The 24114-nt window shown below is 38.9% G+C and overlaps 1 protein-coding gene across 1 annotated transcript in view; it reads right to left on the bottom strand.

The window, feature by feature from the left end:
* Positions 1–24114, bottom strand: part of LOC121313130 (transmembrane protein 65-like) — a 133169-nt gene that overhangs the window by 72523 nt on the left and 36532 nt on the right. The window contains exon 2 of the mRNA XM_041245325.1: positions 18100–18144. Within this exon, the coding sequence (XP_041101259.1) occupies positions 18100–18144 (45 nt within the window). The remainder of the gene's footprint in view (positions 1–18099; positions 18145–24114) is intronic.

Genomic DNA, 24114 nt, shown 5'->3' with positions numbered 1-24114 from the left:
CCCTGGAATCTCCATTTGTGACCCCTGCCTCAATCAAGTTAGAGTTCAACAGGAGAAAAAATACACTAAAAGGTCACAAGTCACACTGAGAACGTGGACAGGCTCCTCGAACGAACAGGAGACGACCCGGTAGTAGTCGTCCACATCGGTACAAACAACATTGGAAGAGACAGACCAAAATCCCTGCAAAACAAATTCAGAAAGCTAGGAAGGAAATTAAAAGAGAAAACCAAAACTGTGGTATTTTCTGGCTACCGGCACCTTGCAAAGGACCATATGGACAGCTGGAAATAATTAATCAAAACGCATGGCTGAAGATGTGGTGCACACGGGAAGGCTTCACCTATCTTGATCATTGGACCACATTCTACAATGAGGACTATCTGTATAGATGGGACGGACTGCACTTAAATAACAAATTGGTTTATTTAGATTTCCAGAAAGCTTTTGACAAAGTCCCGCACAAAAGATTAATTCTCAAACTGAACGCAGTTGGGATTCAAGGAAACACATGTACATGGATTAGGGAGTGGTTAACATGTAGAAAACAGAAAGTACTGATTAGAGGAAAAACCTCAGAATGGAGTGTGGTAACCAGTGGTGTACCACAGGGATCAGTATTAGGTACTTTGCTATTCCTAATCTACATTAATGATTTAGATTCTGGTATAGTAAGTTAGATTGTTAAATTTGCAGACGACACAAAAGTAGGAGGAGTGGCAAACACTGTTGTAGCAGCAAAGGTCATTCAAAATGATCTAGACAAGATTCAGAACTGGGCAGACACATGGCAAATGACATTTAATAGAGAAAAGTGTAAGGTACTGCACGCAGGAAATAAAAATGTACATTATAAATATCATATGGGAGATACTGAAATTGGAGAAGGAATCTATGAAAAAGACCTAGGAGTTTTTGTTGACTCAGAAATGTCTTCATCTAGACAATGTGGGGAAGCTATAAAAAAGGCTAACAAGATGCTCGGATACATTGTGAAAAGTGTCGAATTTAAATCAAGGAAAGTAATGTTAAAACTGTACAATGCACTAGGAAGACCTCATCTTGAATATTGTGTGCAGTTCTGGTCACCTCGCTATAAAAAAGATATTGCTGCTCTAGAAAGAGTGCAAAGAAGAGCGACCAGAATTATTCCAGGCTTAAAAGGCATGTCATATGCAGACAGGCTAAAAGAATTGAATCTGTTCAGTCTTGAACAAAGAAGACTACGTGGTGACCTAATTCAAGCATTCAAAATTCTAAAAGGTATTGACAGTGTCGACCCAAGGGACTTTTTCAGCCTGAAAAAAGAAACAAGGACCAGGGGTCACAAATGGAGATTAGACAAAGGCGTATTCAGAACAGAAAATAGGAGGCACTTTTTTACACAGAGAATCGTGAGGGTCTGGAATCAACTCCCCAGTAATGTTGTTGAAGCTGACACCCTGGGATCCTTCAAGAAGCTGCTTGATGAGATTCTGGGATCAATAAGCTACTAATAACCAAACGAGCAAGATGGGCCGAATGGCCTCCTCTCGTTTGTAAACTTTCTTATGTTCTTAAGTCATTAAGTACGTGCAAAAACATTACAGTTTTCCTCTACCCCCCCACAATTTTTTTTGGCATTTCTACATGAATCATAGGAATGGTCCTGGGAGAAGCCATTTTAACGGAATTATGAAAAATATGATTTTTAGGACGAGGTTAAATGTCAGCAAAACTTGCAATGAATTTCCTCCAGTTTCAGAGTCTTAGCTGACTGAAACAGGTTTTCCTCAAGGATTCGCATGTACGTTGCACCATCCATTCTCCTCTCTATCCTGTCAGTCCCTGCTGAAGAGAAGCAGCCTCATAACATGATGCTACCACCACCATGCCTGACAGTTGGGATGGTGTTGACTGGGTGATGTGCAGCGTTGGTCTTGCGCCAGACATAACACTTGGAATTTAGACCAAAAAGTTCAATTTTTGTCTCGTCTGATCACAAAACCTTTTTTCCACATGTCTGCCGTATCATCTACATGCTTTTTGATAAACTCCATATGTGCTTTAAGATGAGGCTTTTTGAGTAATGGCTTCTTTCTTGCCATCCGTCCATACAGGCCAGCTTTGTGTAGGGACCAGCTTATTGTTGATGTGTGAACACTGACTTCCATCTCAGTCACAGAACTTTGCAGATCTCTTAAGGTCATTGTTGACTTCAGAGTGACACCCTGATCCAGTTTCCTGCGCCCGCCTGCTCAGTTTAGGAGGGCGACCTGATCTGGGTAGTGTCTAAGTGGTATGATGCATCTTCTACTTCTTAATGATGGACTTCACTGTGCTAAGAGGGATAATTGACACCTTTGAAATATCCTTGTACCCTTCTCCTGCTCTGTGCCTCTACCACTTTATCCCTGATTTGTTTCGAAAGCTCCTTGGTCTTCACGGTTGCTTTGTTGGATCACTATGTGAGTTGCAGCTTGAAAGGCTTTATATACCTGAATGGAATTATCTACAAGTTAAACCACTTTGAGTACACACTAGCTGAAACCATTTCACTAATTTTATGACCCTTCAAACAAACTTTTTTTTTTTACTTTATCAATGTGGAGTAGTTTGTGTAGGTGCAACATATAAAGTCTAATTTGAAAGTCGTGGAGTATGCTCAGGTGCCAATAAATTGTGAAAACTTTGCAGGGGGGTGAATACTTCTGCAAACCACTGTGTATAATATATAAACCTCAGGGCATGGTCCTGAATGGGAGATATGTGAGGGCAGAGATTTTGTTAGGACTTTGTCCTTACACAAAATGGAGGTCCCAATAGGACTACAGTTCACAAAATGGTATCCCACCACAAACTACACTACCCAGGATCCTTACCAGGTAATTAAGGTATGTCAGCCCTATAAAAGGAGCAAACTGACAGCACCACAATGAGAGGGGAGTAGAAGGACTTTGGTGCTGTGGTTCAAAAGGTTTGGTTGTATTTCTTTTTTGATATCTGGATTGCATTATTGTGTATGACCCTGGACTGTTTGGATAACCCTGTTGGCTGTTTTGACCCTATTTTGGATGATTACCTGATTGTTTGCGAACTCTGGTTTAACTTTACGACTCTGATTACTTCCCTGGAAAATAAACACGCAGGTAACATCCTGTTTAAAATAAACTTACAGTCGTTGTGTCTATTGTTTTGTCCCCGCTCATACTTGTGAACAAAGTCCGCAAAGAAGGACCAACTTTTGTCACTATATATATATATATATATATATATATATATATATATATATATTATATATATATATATATATATATATATATATACACACAAACTGGCTGGCTGGGCGGGGAAAAATGCCTCAGATCGTCATAAATCATACATCAAACTATTACTCCCCCCCAAAACCACATTCCATACCAGCTGGAATGATCATTCTACCATTTTTTTTTATTTATTTATTTTTATTACCACAAACGCAGCTGGACTGAGTCAAAACTGGCCAGACAGGGCACTAAAACTGCTCAGATTGTCATAAATCATGTATCGATCTATTACTCATTCCCCACATATTAAATACAAACTGGAATGATCATTATGCTTCCAGGCAAAAACAATAATAATCATCACTTGAAGACAGCTCCTAGTTTTTTGTAATGCAAGTTAATTATCTTTTAAAATCTCTGCGCACAATATGCAATTTAAGCAGTAATAATAATAATAATAATTATTATTATTATTATTATTATTATTATTATTATTATAATGCACACTCATAATGACAGTCCAAAGTCAGCTACCATCCGTACCGACAGTTAATTCAAACATTTCTGATGTCGCCATTTGATCTTTTTTATTGATTTATCCCAGGAATTTCTAACAAAGTGGCTGTGTGGCTTTGAAGAGAAGGGGTGTGGGGATGTCTAAACATGTAAATATACAGAAAGTTTAAAATCAGGCTAAAATAATAAAACATATTTTAAAAATGCCAGCAACATCAGTTTAAAACAAAACAAAAAAATACAACGAGAAGGAGGCACAGAGCTCGTTACAATCAATAATCAACAAATGAATTTGGCCAGAATCCAACTCCAAGCATATAGCACAGATAGAAACAATCTGATAGAAACAAACTTACTATAGGCACTGTAATGTTGCTTGACCAGTTTAATCTGATCCCTTTTTATATTTTGATTGTTCAAGTTAACTTCACCCTATACACCATAGCAACACTCTGCAAAACCATTTTTACAACGGAAAGCAATTGTAAATGTAATAAAAAATGTACAAACAATGGGATTTCAAAAAAAGGTAAATACTTTCGTGTATGTACAAATAGGTGTATAAAAGTTAACATATAATCAAAAACTATGAAAATGTTTACCATATAACCCTTTAGAGTATAATAGATTATAAACACAGGTTGGAATGACAGCAAAAAAGTTTAATTTATATGCTTACACAGGCAAAATAAAAACATTTTAAAAACCCAATATATAACTATTAAAACAATTAAAGGTTAAAATGTGATAATTATCAATGTAAAGTGTATATAAATTCATACATCAATTTGTATATTATTTAAAGTTTATATAAATTAACTCATGAATAAGTGCATTACTTTTAAAATGATCCTTAGAAACAAACAGTAAAACCGTATCACCAGCAAACTATAAACAGAAAGAAAATGCGCAAATACATTTTATTTAATTAAAATTAATTAAATTATTATTTCATCATATTTGAGACACTACAAACTAGAGCATTGCAAAGCACTTGCTGAAAAGAAAACAAAACCCTATTCATTAACCTTTCCCCACCCTGAAACTACCTAAATAAATTATCTTGAATTTTTTTAAATGCCAAAAGAAAGTTGATAATTTTAACAATTGTGAGTGGAACAATGAACCTCTGTATAAATAACCATGTGACTATTCCAAAATAAAAATAAAATACATAGCTAAAAAGGAGGCCAAAGACCACTGTCGTCTGATTCCTCAGCCGGAATTTTCTGTCCCTCCATTAACCTCACTGTTAATCTGAAACGGGTTGCCCTTGATGCTCAGAACTGGACAGGTACTCTGGATAAAAATGTATATGTGTGTGTGACAGGAGTGAAAGGAGTCCCGCTTATAATTTGCCCTCCCGACTACTGGCAGTGCTGTGCAGGAAGGAACGAGACACATGAGAATGGCTGAGTCATGGTTGGGGCAGAAGTCACCGTGGTGGCGGCCATCTTAACTTGGGGCAGAACCTCACGGTCGAGCCCCATTATTGCAATCAGCTGTGCTGTGTTTGACGATTGGCTGAGGTCAGGCAGTGCACTGATAAGAACATAAGAACATAAGAAAGTTTACAAACGAGAGGAGGCCATTCGGCCCATCTTGCTCGTTTGGTTGTTAGTAGCTTATTGATCCCAAAATCTCATCAAGCAGCTTCTTGAAGGATCCCAGGGTGTCAGCTTCAACAACATTACTGGGGAGTTGATTCCAGACCCTCACAATTCTCTGTGTAAAAAAGTGTCTCCTATTTTCTGTTCTGAATGCCCCTTTTTCTAAACTCCATTTGTGACCCCTGGTCCTTGTTTCTTTTTTCAGGCTGAAAAAGTCCCTTGCGTCCACACTGTCAATACCTTTTAGAATTTTGAATGCTTGAATTAGGTCGCCACGTAGTCTTCTTTGTTCAAGACTGAACAGATTCAATTCTTTTAGCCTGTCTGCATATGACATGCCTTTTAAGCCCGGAATAATTCTGGTCGCTCTTCTTTGCACTCTTTCTAGAGCAGCAATATCTTTTTTATAGCGAGGTGACCAGAACTGCACACAATATTCAAGATGAGGTCTTACAAGTGCATTGTACAGTTTTAACATTACTTCCCTTGATTTAAATTCAACACTTTTCACAATGTATCCGAGTATCTTGTTAGCCTTTTTTATAGCTTCCCCACATTGCCTAGATGAAGACATTTCTGAGTCAACAAAAACTCCTAGGTCTTTTTCATAGATTCCTTCTCCAATTTCAATATCTCCCATATGATATTTATAATGTACATTTTTATTTCCTGCGTGCAGTACCTTACACTTTTCTCTATTAAATGTCATTTGCCATGTATCTGCCCAGTTCTGAATCTTGTCTAGATCATTTTGAATGACCTTTGCTGCTGCAACAGTGTTTGCCACTCCTCCTACTTTTGTGTCGTCTGCAAATTTAACAAGTTTGCTTACTATACCAGAATCTAAATCATTAATGTAGATTAGGAATAGCAGAGGACCTAATACTGATCCCTGTGGTACACCGCTGGTTACCACACTCCATTCTGAGGTTTTTCCTCTAATCAGTACTTTCTGTTTTCTACATGTTAACCACTCCCTAATCCATGTACATGTGTTTCCTTGAATCCCAACTGCAATCTTTTGTGCGGGACTTTGTCAAAAGCTTTCTGGAAATCTAAATAAACCATGTCATATGCTTTGCAATTATCCATTATCGATGTTGCATCCTCAAAAAAATCAAGCAAGTTAGTTAGGCACGATCTCCCTTTCCTAAAACCATGTTGACTGTCTCCCAGTACCCTGTTACCATATAGGTAATTTTCCATTTTGGATCTTATTATAGTTTCCATAAGTTTGCATATAATAGAAGTCAGGCTTACTGGTCTGTAGTTACCTGGTTCAGTTTTGTTTCCCTTTTTGTGGATCGGTATTACGTTTGCAATTTTCCAGTCTGTCGGTACCACCCCTGTGTCAAGAGACTGCTGCATGATCTTGGTTAGCGGTTTGTAAATTACTTCTTTCATTTCTTTGAGTACTACTGGGAGGATCTCATCCGGCCCAGGGGATTTGTTTATTTTAAGAGCTCCTAGTCCCTTTAACACTTCTGCCTCAGTTATGCTAAAGTTATTTAAAACTGGATAGGAACTGGATGACATGTGGGGCATGTTGTCAGTATCTTCCTTTGTAAAAACTTGTGAAAAGTAATCATTTAATATATTTGCTATTTTTTTTTCTTCCTCTATGATTTTGCCATTTGTATCTCTTAAACATTTAATCTCCTCTTTGAATGTTCTCTTGCTGTTGTAATATTGGAAAAACATTTTGGAATTGGTTTTAGCTCCCTTAGCAATGTTCATTTCTATTTCTCTCTTGGCCTTTCTAACTTCCTTTTTGACTTGCATTTGCAGTTCTGTGTACTCTTTCTGTGTACTTTCTTTTTGGTCCCTTTTTTAATGCTCTGTAAAGTGCCTTTTTTCGCTGAATATTTTTTTTAATTGATCTATTAAACCATTTTGGCAATTTAGTTTTACATTTAGATTTGTCTACTTTAGGGATATAATTGTTTTGCGCCTCTAGTACTACGTTTTTGAAGAACAACCATCCTTCTTCTGTGGGTGTTTTCTCTATTTTACTCCAATCTACTTCTGTTAGTCTCTGTTTCATACCTTCATAGTTTGCTTTTCTAAAATTGTAAACCTTAGCTTTAGTCTTTACTTTTGGGGATTTAAAAAACACTTCAAATGAGACCATGTTGTGGTCTGAGTTTGCCAGTGGTTCTCTGACCTCTGTTTTAGTTATTCTATCTTCGTTATTTGAAAAGACTAAATCAAGGCATGCCTCCCCTCTAGTCGGTGCCTTGACAAATTGTGTTAGGAAGCAGTCATTTGTCATTTCCACCATTTCTATTTCATCCTTCGCGCTACCCACCGGGTTTTCCCATTTTATTTGGGGGAAGTTGAAATCCCCCATTAGTATGGCTTCTCCTTTGCTACACACATTTCTAATGTCATTGTATAACAGATTATTGTGCTCACCGTCTGAATCTGGCGGTCTATAGCATGCTCCTATTATTATGCCTTTTGAATTTTTGTCTGTTATTCTGACCCATATTGATTCGGTTTTATTTTCTTTGTCCAGGTTTAACACCTGGGCTTCAAGACTGTTTCTTATGTATAGCGCTACCCCTCCTCCTCTTCTGTCCTGCCTGTCTTTCCTATACAGTGTATACCCACAAATATTATATTCGTCCCCATCACTCTCAGATAACCAAGTTTCTGTAACACCTATCACATCATAGTTACCTGTTAGTGCAGTAGCTTCAAGTTCTAGAATTTTGTTTCTGATACTTCTAGCATTTAGATAAATACATTTAATGGTTGTCTTACCTGAGTTGTTGTTCTTGTTTTGATGCGGTCTCCCTTCTGTTTTTTTTGTTGATTTCTCCCCCCTTCCTTTCTAGTTTAAATGCTTCCGAACCTGCTCGAGGATCTTTTCTCCAAGTAGACTAGTTCCCTTGTTATTTAAATGCAGTCCATCCCGTCTATACAGATAGTCCTCGTTGTAGAAAGTGGTCCAATGATCAAGATAGGTGAAGCCTTCCCGTGTGCACCACGTCTTCAACCATTCGTTTTGATTTATTATTTCCAGCTGTCCATATGGTCCTTTGCAAGGTGCGGGTAGTATACCAGAAAATACCACAGTTTTGGTTTTCTCTTTTAATTTCCTTCCTAGCTCTCTGAATTTGTTTTGCAGGGATTTTGGTCTGTCTCTTCCAATGTTGTTTGTACCGATGTGGACGACTACTACCGGGTCGTCTCCTGTTCGTTCTAGGAGCCTGTCCACGTTCTCAGTGATGTGCTTGACCGAGGCTCCCGGAAGGCAGCACACTGTTGTAGTAAGGGGGTCCAAACTGCGAACTGAACTTGCTGTGTTTCTCAATATGGAGTCCCCAACAATCATGACCTCCCTTCTTTTTACTGTCTTGTCACCACTGTCAATAGGGTCCTGGATGTTGTTCCTTTCATTCTCTTGTTGTTGGTTCTGCTCATCACAATTCTGAAGTGACTCAAATCTGTTGGTTGTTTTGATTTCTGGTGGTGTTTGACGAAGTTTCTTTTTTTCCCTGCTTCTGCCTACCTGAACCCAGCTGTTCTGACCTTCTATCTCCCTGGTGGCTTTCAGTCTGTTAGGGGTGATGCAGACTTCCATGAATTGTGGGTGTGCCAGTTCCTCAAGATCCTGTTGCTGTCTCACTTCTTCCAGCTCCATTTCTAGCATGCTTACTAGTTTATGCAAATCCTGGATCGTGCGGCACTTTACGCACACTTGGTTTAGCTCCGCTGGGTTTTCTCGGATTTCCCACATCAAGCAGGTGTCACAGATTACTGGCTTGAAGACCATGTTGAGGGTTTTTTTTTTTTTTTGAAGTTTAGTTTCTTCTGCAGCCGTCAACCTGCTTTCAAACTGCTTCGAAACTGCTCTGTACTTTTCCACGCTGTACTTCTCCCACTCGCTGTCGCTTCCACTCGCTGTCGCTGGGAAGACTGCCTCGTTTAACTGCGTTGTTCTGCTGTGCTGTCGGCTCCTCCCCTCGCCCGTGTCTCAAAACGGCGCTGAATTTGAATCAGCTGCTCCGAGTTTCAGCTTGTTTGTTATCAGAAAAACACACGCGGCTGTGTTTCCCCAATGTCCTCTGTTTTCTGATTAAAGCAATTCAAGATGCAATTTCTCCTTTCTGCTTCGAAACTGCGCTGTACTTTTCCACGCTGTCGCTTCCACTCGCTGTCGCTGGGAAGACTGCCTCGTTTAACTGCGTTGTTCTGCTGTGCTGTCGGCTCCTCCCCTCGCCCGTGTCTCAAAACGGCGCTGAATTTGAATCAGCTGCTCCGAGTTTCAGCTTGTTTGTTATCAGAAAAACACACGCGGCTGTGTTTCCCCAATGTCCTCTGTTTTCTGATTAAAGCAATTCAAGATGCAATTTCTCCTTTCTGCTTCGAAACTGCGCTGTACTTTTCCACGCTGTACTTCTCCCACTCGCTGTCGCTTCCACTCGCTGTCGCTGGTTTTTGTAGGGGGGAGGGCTCGGAAACATTTAGGCTGTGGGGTTCTGCCATTTGGTTTCGCTATCCTGGACTGAGACAGTTGTGCTGCGTGAGCTCTTTGAGTTTTTGTTCTTTTGTTTGGTTTGTTTGTTTTTTACACTCTGAGGATTCCCAGACCAGCTGCCTGCGAATCTGGACTTTCCCCTGAGATCCTTGGGAGCTGCAGGTATTACTTGTCCTGGGTTTTTAAGAGGGAAACCGAACCACCTACTGTTGGGTATTTTGTTTATCATTTTAAGCCTCTGCTTACCATAGCTGGTAACAGAGGCAGTTTCTCTTGTGGGAATTATCAATAAAAATCCAAACACGTGCTTCCTGTGTCACATCACTTCCTCCCATAACCCACCACAATGTGTAATTGCCATTTCTTTCTGTTTTTAAAAATACATAACCACATGTGACTTTTCACAAGAGAGAAGTTTTTCTGCATACATTATATGTGTTTCAGATGAACACTGATTTTTTAAATAAAATTCAAATAATTACAGAAATGTACCTTGTCAATAACAAAGAAGAATCTTCTTTGAACAGGTAAGGCAGAAGCATTATGTTAATGGTTACCTTAAGACCTGAGATAAAGACACATGACAATTAAAACAAATATAAGGTGCACTTTTAAAAACAATACATTGTGACTGGTGTATTTATGTAATACAATCATATTGTAATATCTCTGTGTACATCATCTGGTTGCCTCTTCATATAAATGCAGATCTTTTCCCATTTGTCTTCAGATTTATTTCATGATCTTGTCTACAACCATCCCAACACCACACAGAATTCTGTCAAAATCCACTTAATGTGCACACAAAAACTGATAAAATCTGAAATATTTGCTGTAGTCTGTTTTATTGTCTGCATTGTAAAACACATACATTGTTTTCTGTTGGTTTTTCTTTATTATTATTATTATTATTATTTATTATTATTATTATTATTGTCATACATTCATGGGTTTTTTTAACAAGAGACATTTACACAACAAACATGTCTTGTGTAAAACGCTTTTCTGGGTTTACATTCACTCAGTTTATTTTACTCAAGTAAATCGGGCTTTTCAACTCATGTAATGAAAGGTGGGGGTTGATATGTAAATTAGCTATGCGTAAAGCACTTGTGCTGTTTTTGAACTAGTAAAATTTTGAAAATGTGGTTTCCATTCGCAGAGAACTAGTACACGAGTGAATCTAAGCTGATGTAATAAAGCAAAATACCGTGTGCCTGGTTGGTTAATAATGTGCTTTACTGCTCTTGCCCAAATTGTTTTTCAAATGTCATTAGTGGGGTATATGTCCTTAGTAGTGAATACTGTCTCAACTCATTTATCTTACAACTCATTAATTAAAAATAAACCCTGAGGTATAAAATGAAACTGACCAACAGGTATTGCAGATCTCCTGCTCAATGCTGATGCTCCATCTGTGCTTGTCCTTCTTGACCCAACAGCTGTTTTTGAAACCACAGATTGAGGCCTGGATGTCTGCCAATTTTCTTTGAGCGAACGTTAACAAATCTGAACTACTTCTAGTAGGATATAGAACTCAATTTAAGAATCTCAATATAGCTGCCCTGAACCTTGGAAGCTGTCTGCTGCTGCCTTCCCCCACAGTACAAAGCCTTGGTCTACTTCTAGACAGCAACTTCTCCTTTGATGCCTACATCTCCTCCGTGGTCAAATCTTTCTTCTACCATCTTCGAAACATCTCCAAAGTCTGTCCCTACCTTTCCCTCCATGAGGAGGAGATACTTTGTCATCACTTTAATCAACTCTCAAGACCCACCTGTTCTCTCTTCCTTTCCGTGCTCTTTAAGCCTGATATCTGCTATTAGCTGCTGCTGCTATTTCATGTATTATGTACTTTCCACTGTATTTAATGTATTTATGCATTGTTTTTTACTGTACATCATAAATTATGCATTTCTCTGGATTTTCTTATATTTACTGCATCTTGTAAAGCACTTTGTGATGGTGGTCCACTATGAAACGCGCTATATAAAATAAAGATTGATTGATAGCTGAAAACTGGCGGAGACGTGTTTTATATATATATATATATATATATATATATATATATATATATATATATATATATATACACACATAATATATATTGATAAAAAGCTACTTAAACAACCACTGTATATGAGCAACTACTGTTCTGTTACTTTCTGACGCTGGACTAGAGACAAGGAAAATCATGTCTGTGACAGGACACCGTAATGAAGGCTCAATTCGTAGCTACTAGACAGCAAATCAACAGGAAAGACACAACTAGTTAACAATTCTGTCATTGGCTGGATTCAAACAACACCCTGCCTATGATACGCAACTTTATATTTCTGTAAAACCTGGTGACTCTGCTGCTATTTCAGTCTTACTACAGCGTCTTGCTGACATCAAAAGTTGGATGTCTCAAAATGTTTTGCAATTAAACTCAGATAAGATGGAAGTCCTGTTGTTAGGTTCTCAGCAACAACTAGACCTTGCTTAAATAACTCCTGTGCTGGCCTCATTGCACTCGCTTCCAATACATTTTAGAATTGATTTTAAAATCTTACTGTTAACATATAAAGCACTAAATTGCTTAGCACCAGAGTACCTAAGAGAGATTCTGTCCCCATATAAAACTCTGCTCACTTTAACATCAGCTAACGCTGGACTTTCGTGCCTCCCAAAATTGAAATGAGAGGAGAAAGTGTGTTTTGTTTTAATGCTCTCAAGGTGTGGAACTCTTTGCCTTCCTCTATTAGAGATGCTGCTTCAGTCAGCATTTTTTTAAAAAAAGATTAAAGACTCAATTTTATAGAGCAGCTTTTTTAAGCTAATCCAGATATAAAGTTAGAAACTCACTATGTTTGGCAGCCGAACTGCTGGCCATTCATCAAGGGTGTCTTCAGTGCAGTGATGGTTTGTATACATTTCTCTTTGGTGTGCTGTCCTTTTCATTTTTTCTTGCAAGACGCTAATGTTAGGTCTTAATTTTGCACACTCCCCTTTCATCTTCTCTTTGTGGATTTGTAGGCTTTTTTTATCCTATCCTGTTTCTTGTATTATCTAAAATATTAAAATGTAATACATTATTTAATACATCTTTTACTCATCATTGTTGCGTTTTTACTTATAGTTGTCCTGTAATGCATGAATTCTTATATCACAATATTTTAAGCTTTGCTTAAAAATCATATATGTAATAATCTTTCTATGTTTTCATTTTCTGAAAAGTTAAATATTTTCTTCCGTTGTGTCGACAACTTCATCATGTACCAGTGGAAGCCTTTGCTTTGTTTTTTTAGCATTTCATGAGTTTCATAAGACTTATCATGTTATAGTGAACTTGGTTGAGATTTCATATGTATCTGAGGGGAAAAGATCACAACGTTTTACCATTCAGGTTGACTTAAATAATTATTTAAAGTTACTAATATCAGCAAAAAATGTCTATTCAACATTCATTTATTGTATCAGGAAACCAATATTATTTTTCCACTTCAAGGCTACTTAAATGTACAGCTGAGGTGTTGCATGTAAAGTGGCATTTTTATTTCGGTAGTGTTCTGGTTACTGTCCAATAATATTAGCTACTGGTAAGTTAATCACTAAATCATTTTAAGTCACAATATGTATGTATTATAATTAGGGCTTCTGATTTTTGGTTTTAACCGGTAAAATCTGATAAAACATCCCCCGATACAAAATAACTGAAATAGGTGGATAGCCAATAAACACCGGAAAACACCAGAAAAACTGTGGAAATGGTTAATCAATTCACATTGACTTTACTCTTTTTCTATTAAAACATAAAACATACTACAAAAATAACAATAAATACATTTCCCAGTGCTGCTGGGCAATGTCCCACCTTCCTGACTTCTCTATCACTGATTCGTTCTGAATACTTTAAACCTGCCCCAACTACTGAGTGACAGCACATTCCTACATTCCTATTGGAGTCTCTGCTTGCAAGATTTAAAATGAGATTACAATCAGAATGGAGGCTTGTTAGGGGTATTTAAAGCTGTATTACAGTTAAGATTCAGGGAATTTAAAACAGAATTGTGGCGAAATGTACAAAAATGCCTACACACAAAAACCCCAGAAGAATGTACCCGTGACCATAGGAACACAGCAAAGGAAAGAAGGTATAATTTAAGTGTGTAAGTACTGTTGCATTACTACTACACATATTTTGACAGAACAGCATTTTGGAAAGTAACCAAAAACACTAATTTCATACTATATATCAAAAACGAAAGCTTCCCCCCAAAAAAAGATTTACATAAAACTCGAAAAATAGCTAAAAATAAGCACCAAAAAATACAATTAATAAAACCCGAAAAACAGAAGCCCTAATTATAAAATATGTATTTATCTTAACTCTGGATAAAGACGACACTGTCACTTACCTCTGAGAGATTTGTTGAATAACAGTCTTCCGCCCATATCTACGATGCTGAAGTTGGCTAGTTATTCGCTTACATCTTCTTATTCACATTCCAGCTTCTTATTCGCATATAGCAAATGTAACACAAATTGAATAAATATTGGGGTATTTCGGTGGCTAAATTGCTCTGGGCCACTGTGACAGAAAGACAATGATTCTTGGTGGTAAATCTCCCTCCCGACTTGTGAGGGCACTAAGTAACAGGAACAGAGTACCCTTGGCTGCTTGGCCTGACACTTCGTTACGAGGGTTAAAAGGAAGTTGGTCATTTAGAAAAGGGGCGGAGCTTCGGTATATTAACTCATCAACCCAGAAGGGAAACGATGTGGCAGCCGCGGATTGGAGGAGCAGCTGCACTCGTTTATCAAGGGGTCATGAGTGACGGTATAAATAGGGTCGAAGCGACATAATCATTGTATTGTGAGTGTTTTGTTTGTTTGTCTAACTGTTTGCTTGTTATTTGTTAGACGGCCAGCACCTACCTGGAACATCACTACACTAAAGCACAATATTTGTATATTCACCACGAGCACTACTGCACTCACTGAGAACTGGTGACCGTTTATGTTTCGTCTGTGTGTGTGTGTCTGTTTGTGAATTTGTGTACTATCATTTGGGACTGCCCCGTGCATTATTGATACAGAGCTGTACTCATAATTGTGTACTGCTGTACTTCTTTATGGTTTCTGTTGGTCAGTTTCAACCGTTGGATTATAAATTAAAAAAATGCAATCATATCATCAGAACTGTGTTTGTTGTTACAACACCTCTACACCTGCGAACTATAATCCACTTTGCCACAGCCACTTATTTCTAAGTTAATTCTCACAGAGGGGGAACTCCTCTACATCCCCCATGTGTATTTATCCCGGCCCAAAATAGACTTTCATACGAAAACAGCAGGCAAGCATGGCATAGATACCAAGTTGGCATGTTGTCCAATTAATGCGATTTGAATAAATAACTGGGGTATTTCATGGGTTAAATCACTTTGGGCCACTTATTTCAAAGTTGATTCTCACCCATGTGTACTTGTCCCAGCCCAAAACTAATTTTGATACAAAAACAGAGGGCAAACAAGGCACAGATAGCAAGTTGGCCAATAACTCAAACTGAATAAGTAACTAGCTTAAGCCTCTGCCTTCCTGCCCTTCTGTAACACCCACTTGGTCAGAGGGGCTACAAAACACAGGGTTATATTTTCAATATGTAGTCTGGCTACACCAGTTCAGTGCGATAAACACAGAATATTAGATACATGATGAGGTTCTTTTTCTTCGGATACAGAATTAAAATTGGGAAACAATGTCACCAGAAAAAAAAAAAACAGTCGAAAGATACATATAAAAGCAATGAGAAAGTTTTTATTGGACAGCGCGGTTAAAAGTAGCATTTTAACATTGTTAAAATTTACAAGTGGTCAATTAGACTTTCCATCATAATTAAGATTGATCAAAATGCCACAGTGCAAACTGCAATATTCACTTTTAAAAACTGCTGAGTGCATTTAGTAAAAAGGTACAGTTCATTAACCAGGATTAAAACAGGATAAACAAAACATTGCAAAAAAAACCCCAAAACTATAGTTGCTAGCAACTATAAAGGCTTCCAAAGAAAACATGGTTCAATCATCACAAATAACGTAATGTAATACAATTTTTGTTCCTGGGTAGTAAGTGTTATTTCCTAATTGCTTATGCCTCAAAACTATAGAAAATGGCTATTATTCCCCACAAACTTTGCTTTTGTGACCAGAACAGGTACATTTCAAAATATCACTATTTCCAATGAGAAAACGGGCACTTTTGTGTCTTTTCGTTCACATAAAGTCAGAAAAAAACAACATATGAATCCAAATTAACATGTATTTATACTAAAGTAATACAAAAATGACTACAAAAGATTTAGAAGTGAGTAGTTTTTCAAGATTTATGATTACACTGTAAATACATAATACATAAGTAATGGGGCTATCATTTTCATAGAGCACGTATGACTTTCTATACGTGTTCAATATGAATAACGACCCTAACGGTGTTCCTGAGGAGCTATAGGTCAATTTGTGGGTTTTGAACCTTAACAGAGGTCAAAGGTTATGGGTGATGCCATTTTTTTTACAGTGCTGTATGACTACTGTATCTGCACTCTTTAAGGTCTTTTTTTTTACCAGAAGTGTTCATTTTTGACCTTAACAGAGGTCAAAGGTCATGGGTAATGACTTTTTTTTATAAAGCACATATGACTTCCAATACATGTTCCATTATAACTATGACCCTATCGACACATCCTAGGAGATAAAATTTAAACGTTAATTCTAACATGGCCGTCAAACCATGTGACCAATCTGCTTACGATTTTAGTGGTTATTGCTTTATTTTCTGCTGCACAACTGTGCCAACACTGAAGAGCATACGTGCAACACTGTACTTGTTATGGCTCATTAAAGTCATTTTTCAATTATCAATATGGCCACCAAACCATGTGACCAAAACATGCCATTTTGAAACTGACAGTACTTCACCTTACCCTCTACTATCATACTCAGTTTCATGTCTCTAGTAAATTGCAGTATGGATTTATACTTTAATATATGTAAATATAGCACTTGTGAAATTGTAATTTTGCTCACTGCATCCATGTTTTTTTAACGAAAAAGCAGGGATTTTACAAAACTTAGAAAGGACCCTGTCATGAGAAAACGTGACAATTTCGGTGCAGATCAACCTTGTGGTTTCAGACAAGAAGATCTTTGAATATTTTGCGCAAATCCAACGCGGCAGGCAAACCAACCGTCCAATTGATTTTGTCTTTTTTTTATAGGCCATTCAAGCCCTATATGCTGACATTGTCAGATCTCCATAAGTCATTTTTGTCGACAAGAGTTTTGAAAATTGTCCAATATTTTCACGAGATCTAGCCTTGTGGCCAAACTGTGAACATTTTCACCAAAGGACCACCAGTTTAGTACTCTGCCCACAGGCATCTACCTATGTATGCGTTTTCATAACTTTGCGACATTTTGGCGGAAAAAAATGAATAAATAAACAAATAAACTTATAAACAGTAGGTTGGATGATTGACTGATTGGAAAGACTGGTGGAGAGCATGCCAAGACGCATGAAAGCTGTGCTTGAAAATCTGGGTTATTCCATCAAATATTGATTTCTGAACTCTTCCTAAGTTAAAACATTAGTACTGTGTTGTTTAAAAATGAATCTGAACTTATTTTCTATGCATTATTCGAGGTCTGACAACACTGCATCTTTTTTGTTATTTTGACCAGTTGTCATTTTCTGCAAATAAATGCTCTAAATGACAATATTTTTATTTGGAATTTGGGAGAAATGCTGTCAGTAGTTTATAGAATAAAACAAAAATGTTCATTTTACCCAAACACATTCCTATAAATAGTAAAACCAGAGAAACTGATAATTTTCCAGAGCTGTATATATATATATAGAGTATTTTTTTTTTTTTTTTTTTTTTATTACATTTTTGAATGAACTTCTTTTTTTTTGCAAAAATGAATAACAGTTGTTAATAAGGTGAGGTTACGTTATAAAAGACTATGATTGTATAGCTCTACCCTGGACCCAAACACTGGGCTAAATGCCTGGTATTTCATGTTATAAAGTATATATCAGTACCGTATATACAGTATATCATTGAAACAAGAAGAATGGGGTAAAACAATTAGCGATTACACATTACAAAACAAGAAAGAAAACAAATAACATTTAAAAAAGGTTGTATGTATTTTTTTTTTTTTTTTTTTTGGGGGGGGGGGGGGGGGGGGATTCTTACCATATCTCAGCTGAGCAGATGTTGGTGGTGCCATTTCCAGTTTTTCTGAAATTCAAAGCAAAGGTAACAAAATATTAGCTGTTGTGAAACATGCACTCCCCCCCCCCCCCCCCCAGCAAACTATAGTACCGTAAATAAGTTCTATAAATCGATTTTCTAGGCATTTTTGTGGGGGGAGCGAACAATATGCTGGTGCGTTTAATATTAAACTATATTAAACTACTGTACCAGTGCCACAACGGGATTACTACAGCCATGGTTATGGCTCACACAAACATTATCAACAACCCGACTGTGGCAGAGCACAGCTCTGCTCTTTAGAAATTGGCAGGGATGGGGTTAAATTCCCCTACCTGCCTTGGTTCATTGTGTTCAGGTGGCTGGGGTTGATTAGATGATTAGTTTAATTAACGATCAATCAGCGCCCAGCCACCTGACATAAAAGGAGGCCTCTGCTTCTCATTTGGAGGGAGGGAGCTGAGGAAGCAGGTTTGTGTTTGTGGTTTTTTTGTATTTGTGAATCCAGTGAAGGCATTGCCCAGCCTGGAAACCTTAATTTTGCAAGTTTTGTTTTTGTATTGCTTTATTTGTGTTTAATCCCTTTATTTTGCCCTTGTGCACGTTTATTTTGTGTTTATTTATAATAAAAGTATATTTGTTTGAACTGCAGTCTGTCTCTGGGCCTCTATCCACTCGCCAGCCTGCCACATTTGGTGTCAGTGTGGGATAGCACCACCTAGAGGCTCAGAGCAGTATTTATTTATTTATTTTCATTTTTTGGAATTTTTGGGAAGAAGAGCAGACAGCGGCAAAGGCAGGAAAAGCAGCAGCAGCTGAAGAAATGTAAGCTGCTGCATCCACCGCTGGAGGACCTGGCCAGCCTCTTCCCCTGGTGTTCCTGGTGCGGGAAGGAGGACCATCGTTGGCGGTCCTGCCTAGACGTGCCACCAGAAAACTGGTGTGGCCGGTGTGAGGAGGACAGCCACAACTGGGCAGGATGCCCCTACAACCAGGCCCAAGAAGAGGTGCCGTGTTCACCCCGGGCATCAGGGGCCACCCCACTACCTCCAGCACCACCACCTTCACCACCGTCCCAGGAGATCTGGGACTGGTTGATGCACCCTGAGTCAGACCTCGTCCACGATCTCCCCATAGTTATCAACACGCTGTGGCGTCGAGATGGGGAGAGGTGGGAACAGTGGGAGGAACAACACCACCCAGCGTCCTTCCCAGAGGTTGCCCTCATGGTGGTTAATTACCTGGTGGTAGACATGGGAGATGCCCCGGTCACTCCAATAAAGAGGGGTGAGCCGCCTTCCCGAGAGCCAGAGAGGGGTGAGGAGCTGTCGTCGCTCCCAGAGCCAGAGAGGGGTGAGGAGCTGCCGTCGCTCCCAGAGCCAGAGAGGGGTGAGGAGCCGCCGTCGCTCCCAGAGCCAGAGAGGGGTGAGGAGCTGCCGTCGCTCCCAGAGCCAGAGAGGGGTGAGGAGCTGCCGTCGCTCCCAGAGCCAGAGAGGGGTGAGGAGCCGCCGTCGCTCCCAGAGCCAGAGAGGGGTGAGGAGCCGCCGTCGCTCCCAGAGCCAGAGAGGGGTGAGGAGCCGCCGCCGCCGCTCCCAGAGCCAGAGAGGGGTGAGGAGCCGCCGCCGCTCCCAGAGCCAGAGAGGGGTGAGGAGCCGCCGCCGCTCCCAGAGCCAGAGAGGGGTGAGGAGCCGCCGCCGCTCCCAGAGCCAGAGAGGGGGGAGGATCTGCCGTCGCTCCCAGAGCCCGAGAGGGAGGAGCCGCCGCCGCTCCCAGAGCCAGAGAGGGGTGTCTCTGGGCCTCTATACACTCGCCAGCCTGCCACACCGACTTATTTTTTTCAGGATCTACGGAATTCAGGTCTTTTGCTAGGTAGAAACACAAAACCGGTTCTAATTAAAAGTTTTAATTTGTTACTCTCAATAACCTTAGTCATTTTGAATGTTAAACGCAAGTTTTCAGACTCTTGACTGACCTCCCTTGACCCAAACACGTGCGTAAATGGAGAAAAAAAATAGTGGTTAAAGTTATCAATCTTCAGAGTATGAAAACATCACAGCTAAACTGTTTCACTGTTAACACAATAGCTGTCAATCTCTATGAATGTCCTTATTCCCACCCTCCCGAGCCATTGATTTGTCAACATTCAGACTGATCCCGCCGTGGCATCCGTAGCAAGCAGCTATTGGTTAGAAAGCCAAGTAAACTTATCAAGTCTTCTGTTCTTTGTAACTGCAATACTATAATAATGCAGGTGATAGAGATTAGATAAAGTAGGACACTTGGACAGAAAAAGAAAATGCTCTTCAACAGGTTTGAAATCGCGTGTTGTTGAATTTGCCAAAATAAATGGTAAATCGCAATGCTGAAAAAAACATTGTGTGACTGGAGATGAAACAAAGCAATTGTCCTGCACCGTATGCAACACTACAATGGTTTGTTTAGTGGTTATTAGATGGTGCACTGTTTAGTTTATAGTTTTGTTGCTTTTTTAATTGACACAAGAAGCACCGTTTACTTTTCTTTTAAAATTTGAATTAAATTTGTAAAAGCCAATGCAGCTGGAACTATTGCATAAGTATGGTTTTGGAAAGAAGTATTCCATAAAGCAAGGATGATATGTTCTTGAAGTTCTTTGGGTACTAACGACATCTCCACACGACGATCTCAGAACATTAAAGGAAGGATTAGAAGTAAAGATCCAAATTACCCAGTAGCTATGTACTTTACTGAATATGCACACTCAGTCTCCTCTTTGTAATTTATTGGAGAAAGTCACAATGTGTTGAATTTAAATCAAGGGAAGTAATGTTAAAACTGTACAATGCACTAGTAAGACCTCATCTTGAATATTGTGTGCAGTTCTGGTCACCTCGCTATAAAAAAGATATTGCTGCTCTAGAAAGAGTGCAAAGAAGAGCGACCAGAATTATTCCGGGCTTAAAAGGCATGTCATATGCAGACAGGCTAAAAGAATTGAATCTGTTTAGTCTTGAACAAAGAAGACTACGTGGCGACCTAATTCAAGCATTCAAAACTCTAAAAGGTATTGACAGTGTCGACCCAAGGGACTTTTTCAGCCTGAAAAAAGAAACAAGGACCAGGGGTCACAAATGGAGTTTAGAAAAAGGGGCATTCAGAACAGAAAATAGGAGACACTTTTTTACACAGAGAATTGTGAGGGTCTGGAATCAACTCCCCAGTAATGTTGTTGAAGCTGACACCCTGGGATCCTTCAAGAAGCTGCTTGATGAGATTTTGGGATCAATAAGCTACTAACAACCAAACGAGCAAGATGGGCCGAATGGCCTCCTCTCATTTGTAAACTTTCTTATGTTCTTATGTTCTTAATGTCTGTAAGAGGTGAACTTGATTTGAATTTGCTTAGAAGAGAAACATTGGATTCATACTCTAGAAACTTTGAAACCAAAGGGTTAAACGAAGAACAGGATTGTACACCTTTTTTGAAATGATTATTTGCCTTGTATGATGCTAATTACTGTATTTGTTGTTTATTAGATGTGTGTTTCAAGCTGAAATGTTATGAGTTGAATCTAAACATTAAAAAAAACAATGAATTGTCCTCTAAACCTCATTCATACTAACTTGATTGATCGCAGAGGTTTGTGATAATTGAGTGTGTGGTATCTTAATTGAAATGTGTACCTTATTTGTATATGCTCTTGTATTGTAAGATACATTTTGTCATGCACTTGGTTCATTTAATGAAGAATAATTAACACATTTGTAATAAAAAATAATGGATCTCTACAAAAAAAAGAAAATATCTGTTAAGAGATTTGTATAATTACGTGGATAATTAGGGTATTAGCTGATTATCATCTGAAAGAATATAAAAATGTATTGAACTGAAAAACTTCTGATTTGTAAGTGTGTATCCTACCAACGCGCTAATCAACTGTACTAGACTTAAAAGAATTGCGCTCTCACACGCTCCAGGTTTTAATGAAAACCAGTAACAGGATACTTCAAACTGGGTTCTAATTTGATGTATCGATTCACCAATATGTAATTGGAGCTTAAAAAACAGCTGATCAATAATCAATGCATCGATTATTGTTGCACCTCTAGATGATCATCAGCTATATTTGTCCCTAAAGCCAGGAATTTCTTCTGCCTGGGTGTTATTAGCTACTTGCCTTACAGACATCAAGCACTGGATGTCACAGAATTTTCTAATGTTGAATTAAGATAAAACAGAGGTTATGCTAGTGGAATCACAGAACCAACTAAAAGGATGCGGGATTACATGAGCTCGACCCTTGCATTCTATAACCAAAAGTTAAACTAGAAGAGTTTTCCTGATCTACCTTTTGAGACTCATATTAGGGAAGTTACTAGAGTATATTTTTACCATTTGAGAAATATAGCCAAACTTAGACCAATTATTTCCATATCTGATGCAGAGACTAATGCATGCCTTTGTTTCATCTAGAACTGATTATACTGTGTAACAAATTTCTTTTATTTTTTTGGTTCCTGGGTAGTGTTATTTCCTAATTGCTTATGCCTCAAAAGTATAGAAAATAGCTATTATTCCCCATAAAAAAAAACTTTGCTTTTGTGACCAGGACAGTGATATTTTGAAATGTATCTATTTTCCAGAACATTCCAGATAGAGTTAGTGCTGAGTAAACTTGGAGTAACTTCTAGAACTTTCTAGAACTTTCCAGTAATATAAATAGTAGTATAAATACAGGGGCCTTAAGCCCACCAGTTCAGTTTAGTTCCAGCTGCCTAAGTGGATACATATCTGCATTTTTCTGAGATGGCACCAAGAGGCTGCAAGCATCCGGCAGACGCATTTTGCTATGTCTGTGGCCAATTTACCAAGACCAGAGCAAAAAAGTACTCCGTGGAAGCATCTGCAAAGATGTGTGAGGCCTACAAGGCATATTTCGTCATGTCTGTCGGGGATCAAGACAAACCCTGGGCACCTCATTTCACCTGCGAGCACTGCAAAAAAACTCTGGAAGGTAAGATGGACAATTGTTGCTCGGAATTTTATGTTATAAAATTTGTTAAAATTTTTGAAATTGTAAAAAGTTTTTAATTTTAAAATGTTTTACAATTTTCAATGTTATTGAAAAAATATATCATATATGAAAAATGTTGCGAGAATCTCTTACACATTAGTCATGGGTGAAATAAATGTATTTTTGTAGGATGGTACAGAGGGGAAAAGAGAGCCATGAAGTTCGCTATCCCAAGAATTTGGCGGGAACCCACTGACCACTCAAGCAACTGCTACTTCTGCATAGTGGACCCTTCCAAACGTCGGACTGGCAAGAATGCACCTGCTATCACGTATCCGGACCTTCCTTCATCCATCGGCCCGGTGCCACACTGCCATGAGCTCCCCGTACCCACTCCTCCGAAGAGAGAGCAGCTGTCTTTAGAAGAGAGCAGCAAGTCAGAGAGCGAGGAAGACGTTGTAGATCCAGATGACAATTTCTGAGGTGGAGCTGAGGAGAGAAACCCATACTACCCCAACCAAAAAGACCTCAACGACTTGATTAGAGATCTTGGTCTCACCAAGTCCAATGCCGAGCTTTTGACGTCTAGGCTCAAGCAGTGGAACTTGTTGGATGAAAGTGTGCAAGTCGCAGATCAGAGGAAGCGTCACCAACCTTTTTCCAGCTTCTTCACCCATCAAGATGGGCTCTGCTTCTGCCACAATGTGACCAGTCTGTTCGAGGCAATCGGAATCGCCTGTAACCAGAATGAGTGGCGCCTCTTCATTGACAGCTCATCCAGGAGCCTCAAAGCCGTGCTGCTCCATAATGGTAACAAGTACCCGTCTCTTCCCCTGGCTCACTCGGTGCACCTCAAAGAGGATTACAACAGCATCAAGACCTTGCTGGACACCTTGAAGTATAATGAGTACGGCTGGGAGGTCATAGGAGACTTCAAAATGGTGGCATTCCTGATGGGTCTCCAAGGCGGTTTTACCAAGTTTCCCTGCTATCTTTGCCTTTG

This window comes from Polyodon spathula, chromosome 3, assembly GCF_017654505.1.
Source record: "Polyodon spathula isolate WHYD16114869_AA chromosome 3, ASM1765450v1, whole genome shotgun sequence".
NCBI lineage: Eukaryota > Metazoa > Chordata > Actinopteri > Acipenseriformes > Polyodontidae > Polyodon > Polyodon spathula.
This window is presented reverse-complemented; position numbering and strand designations above follow the sequence as displayed.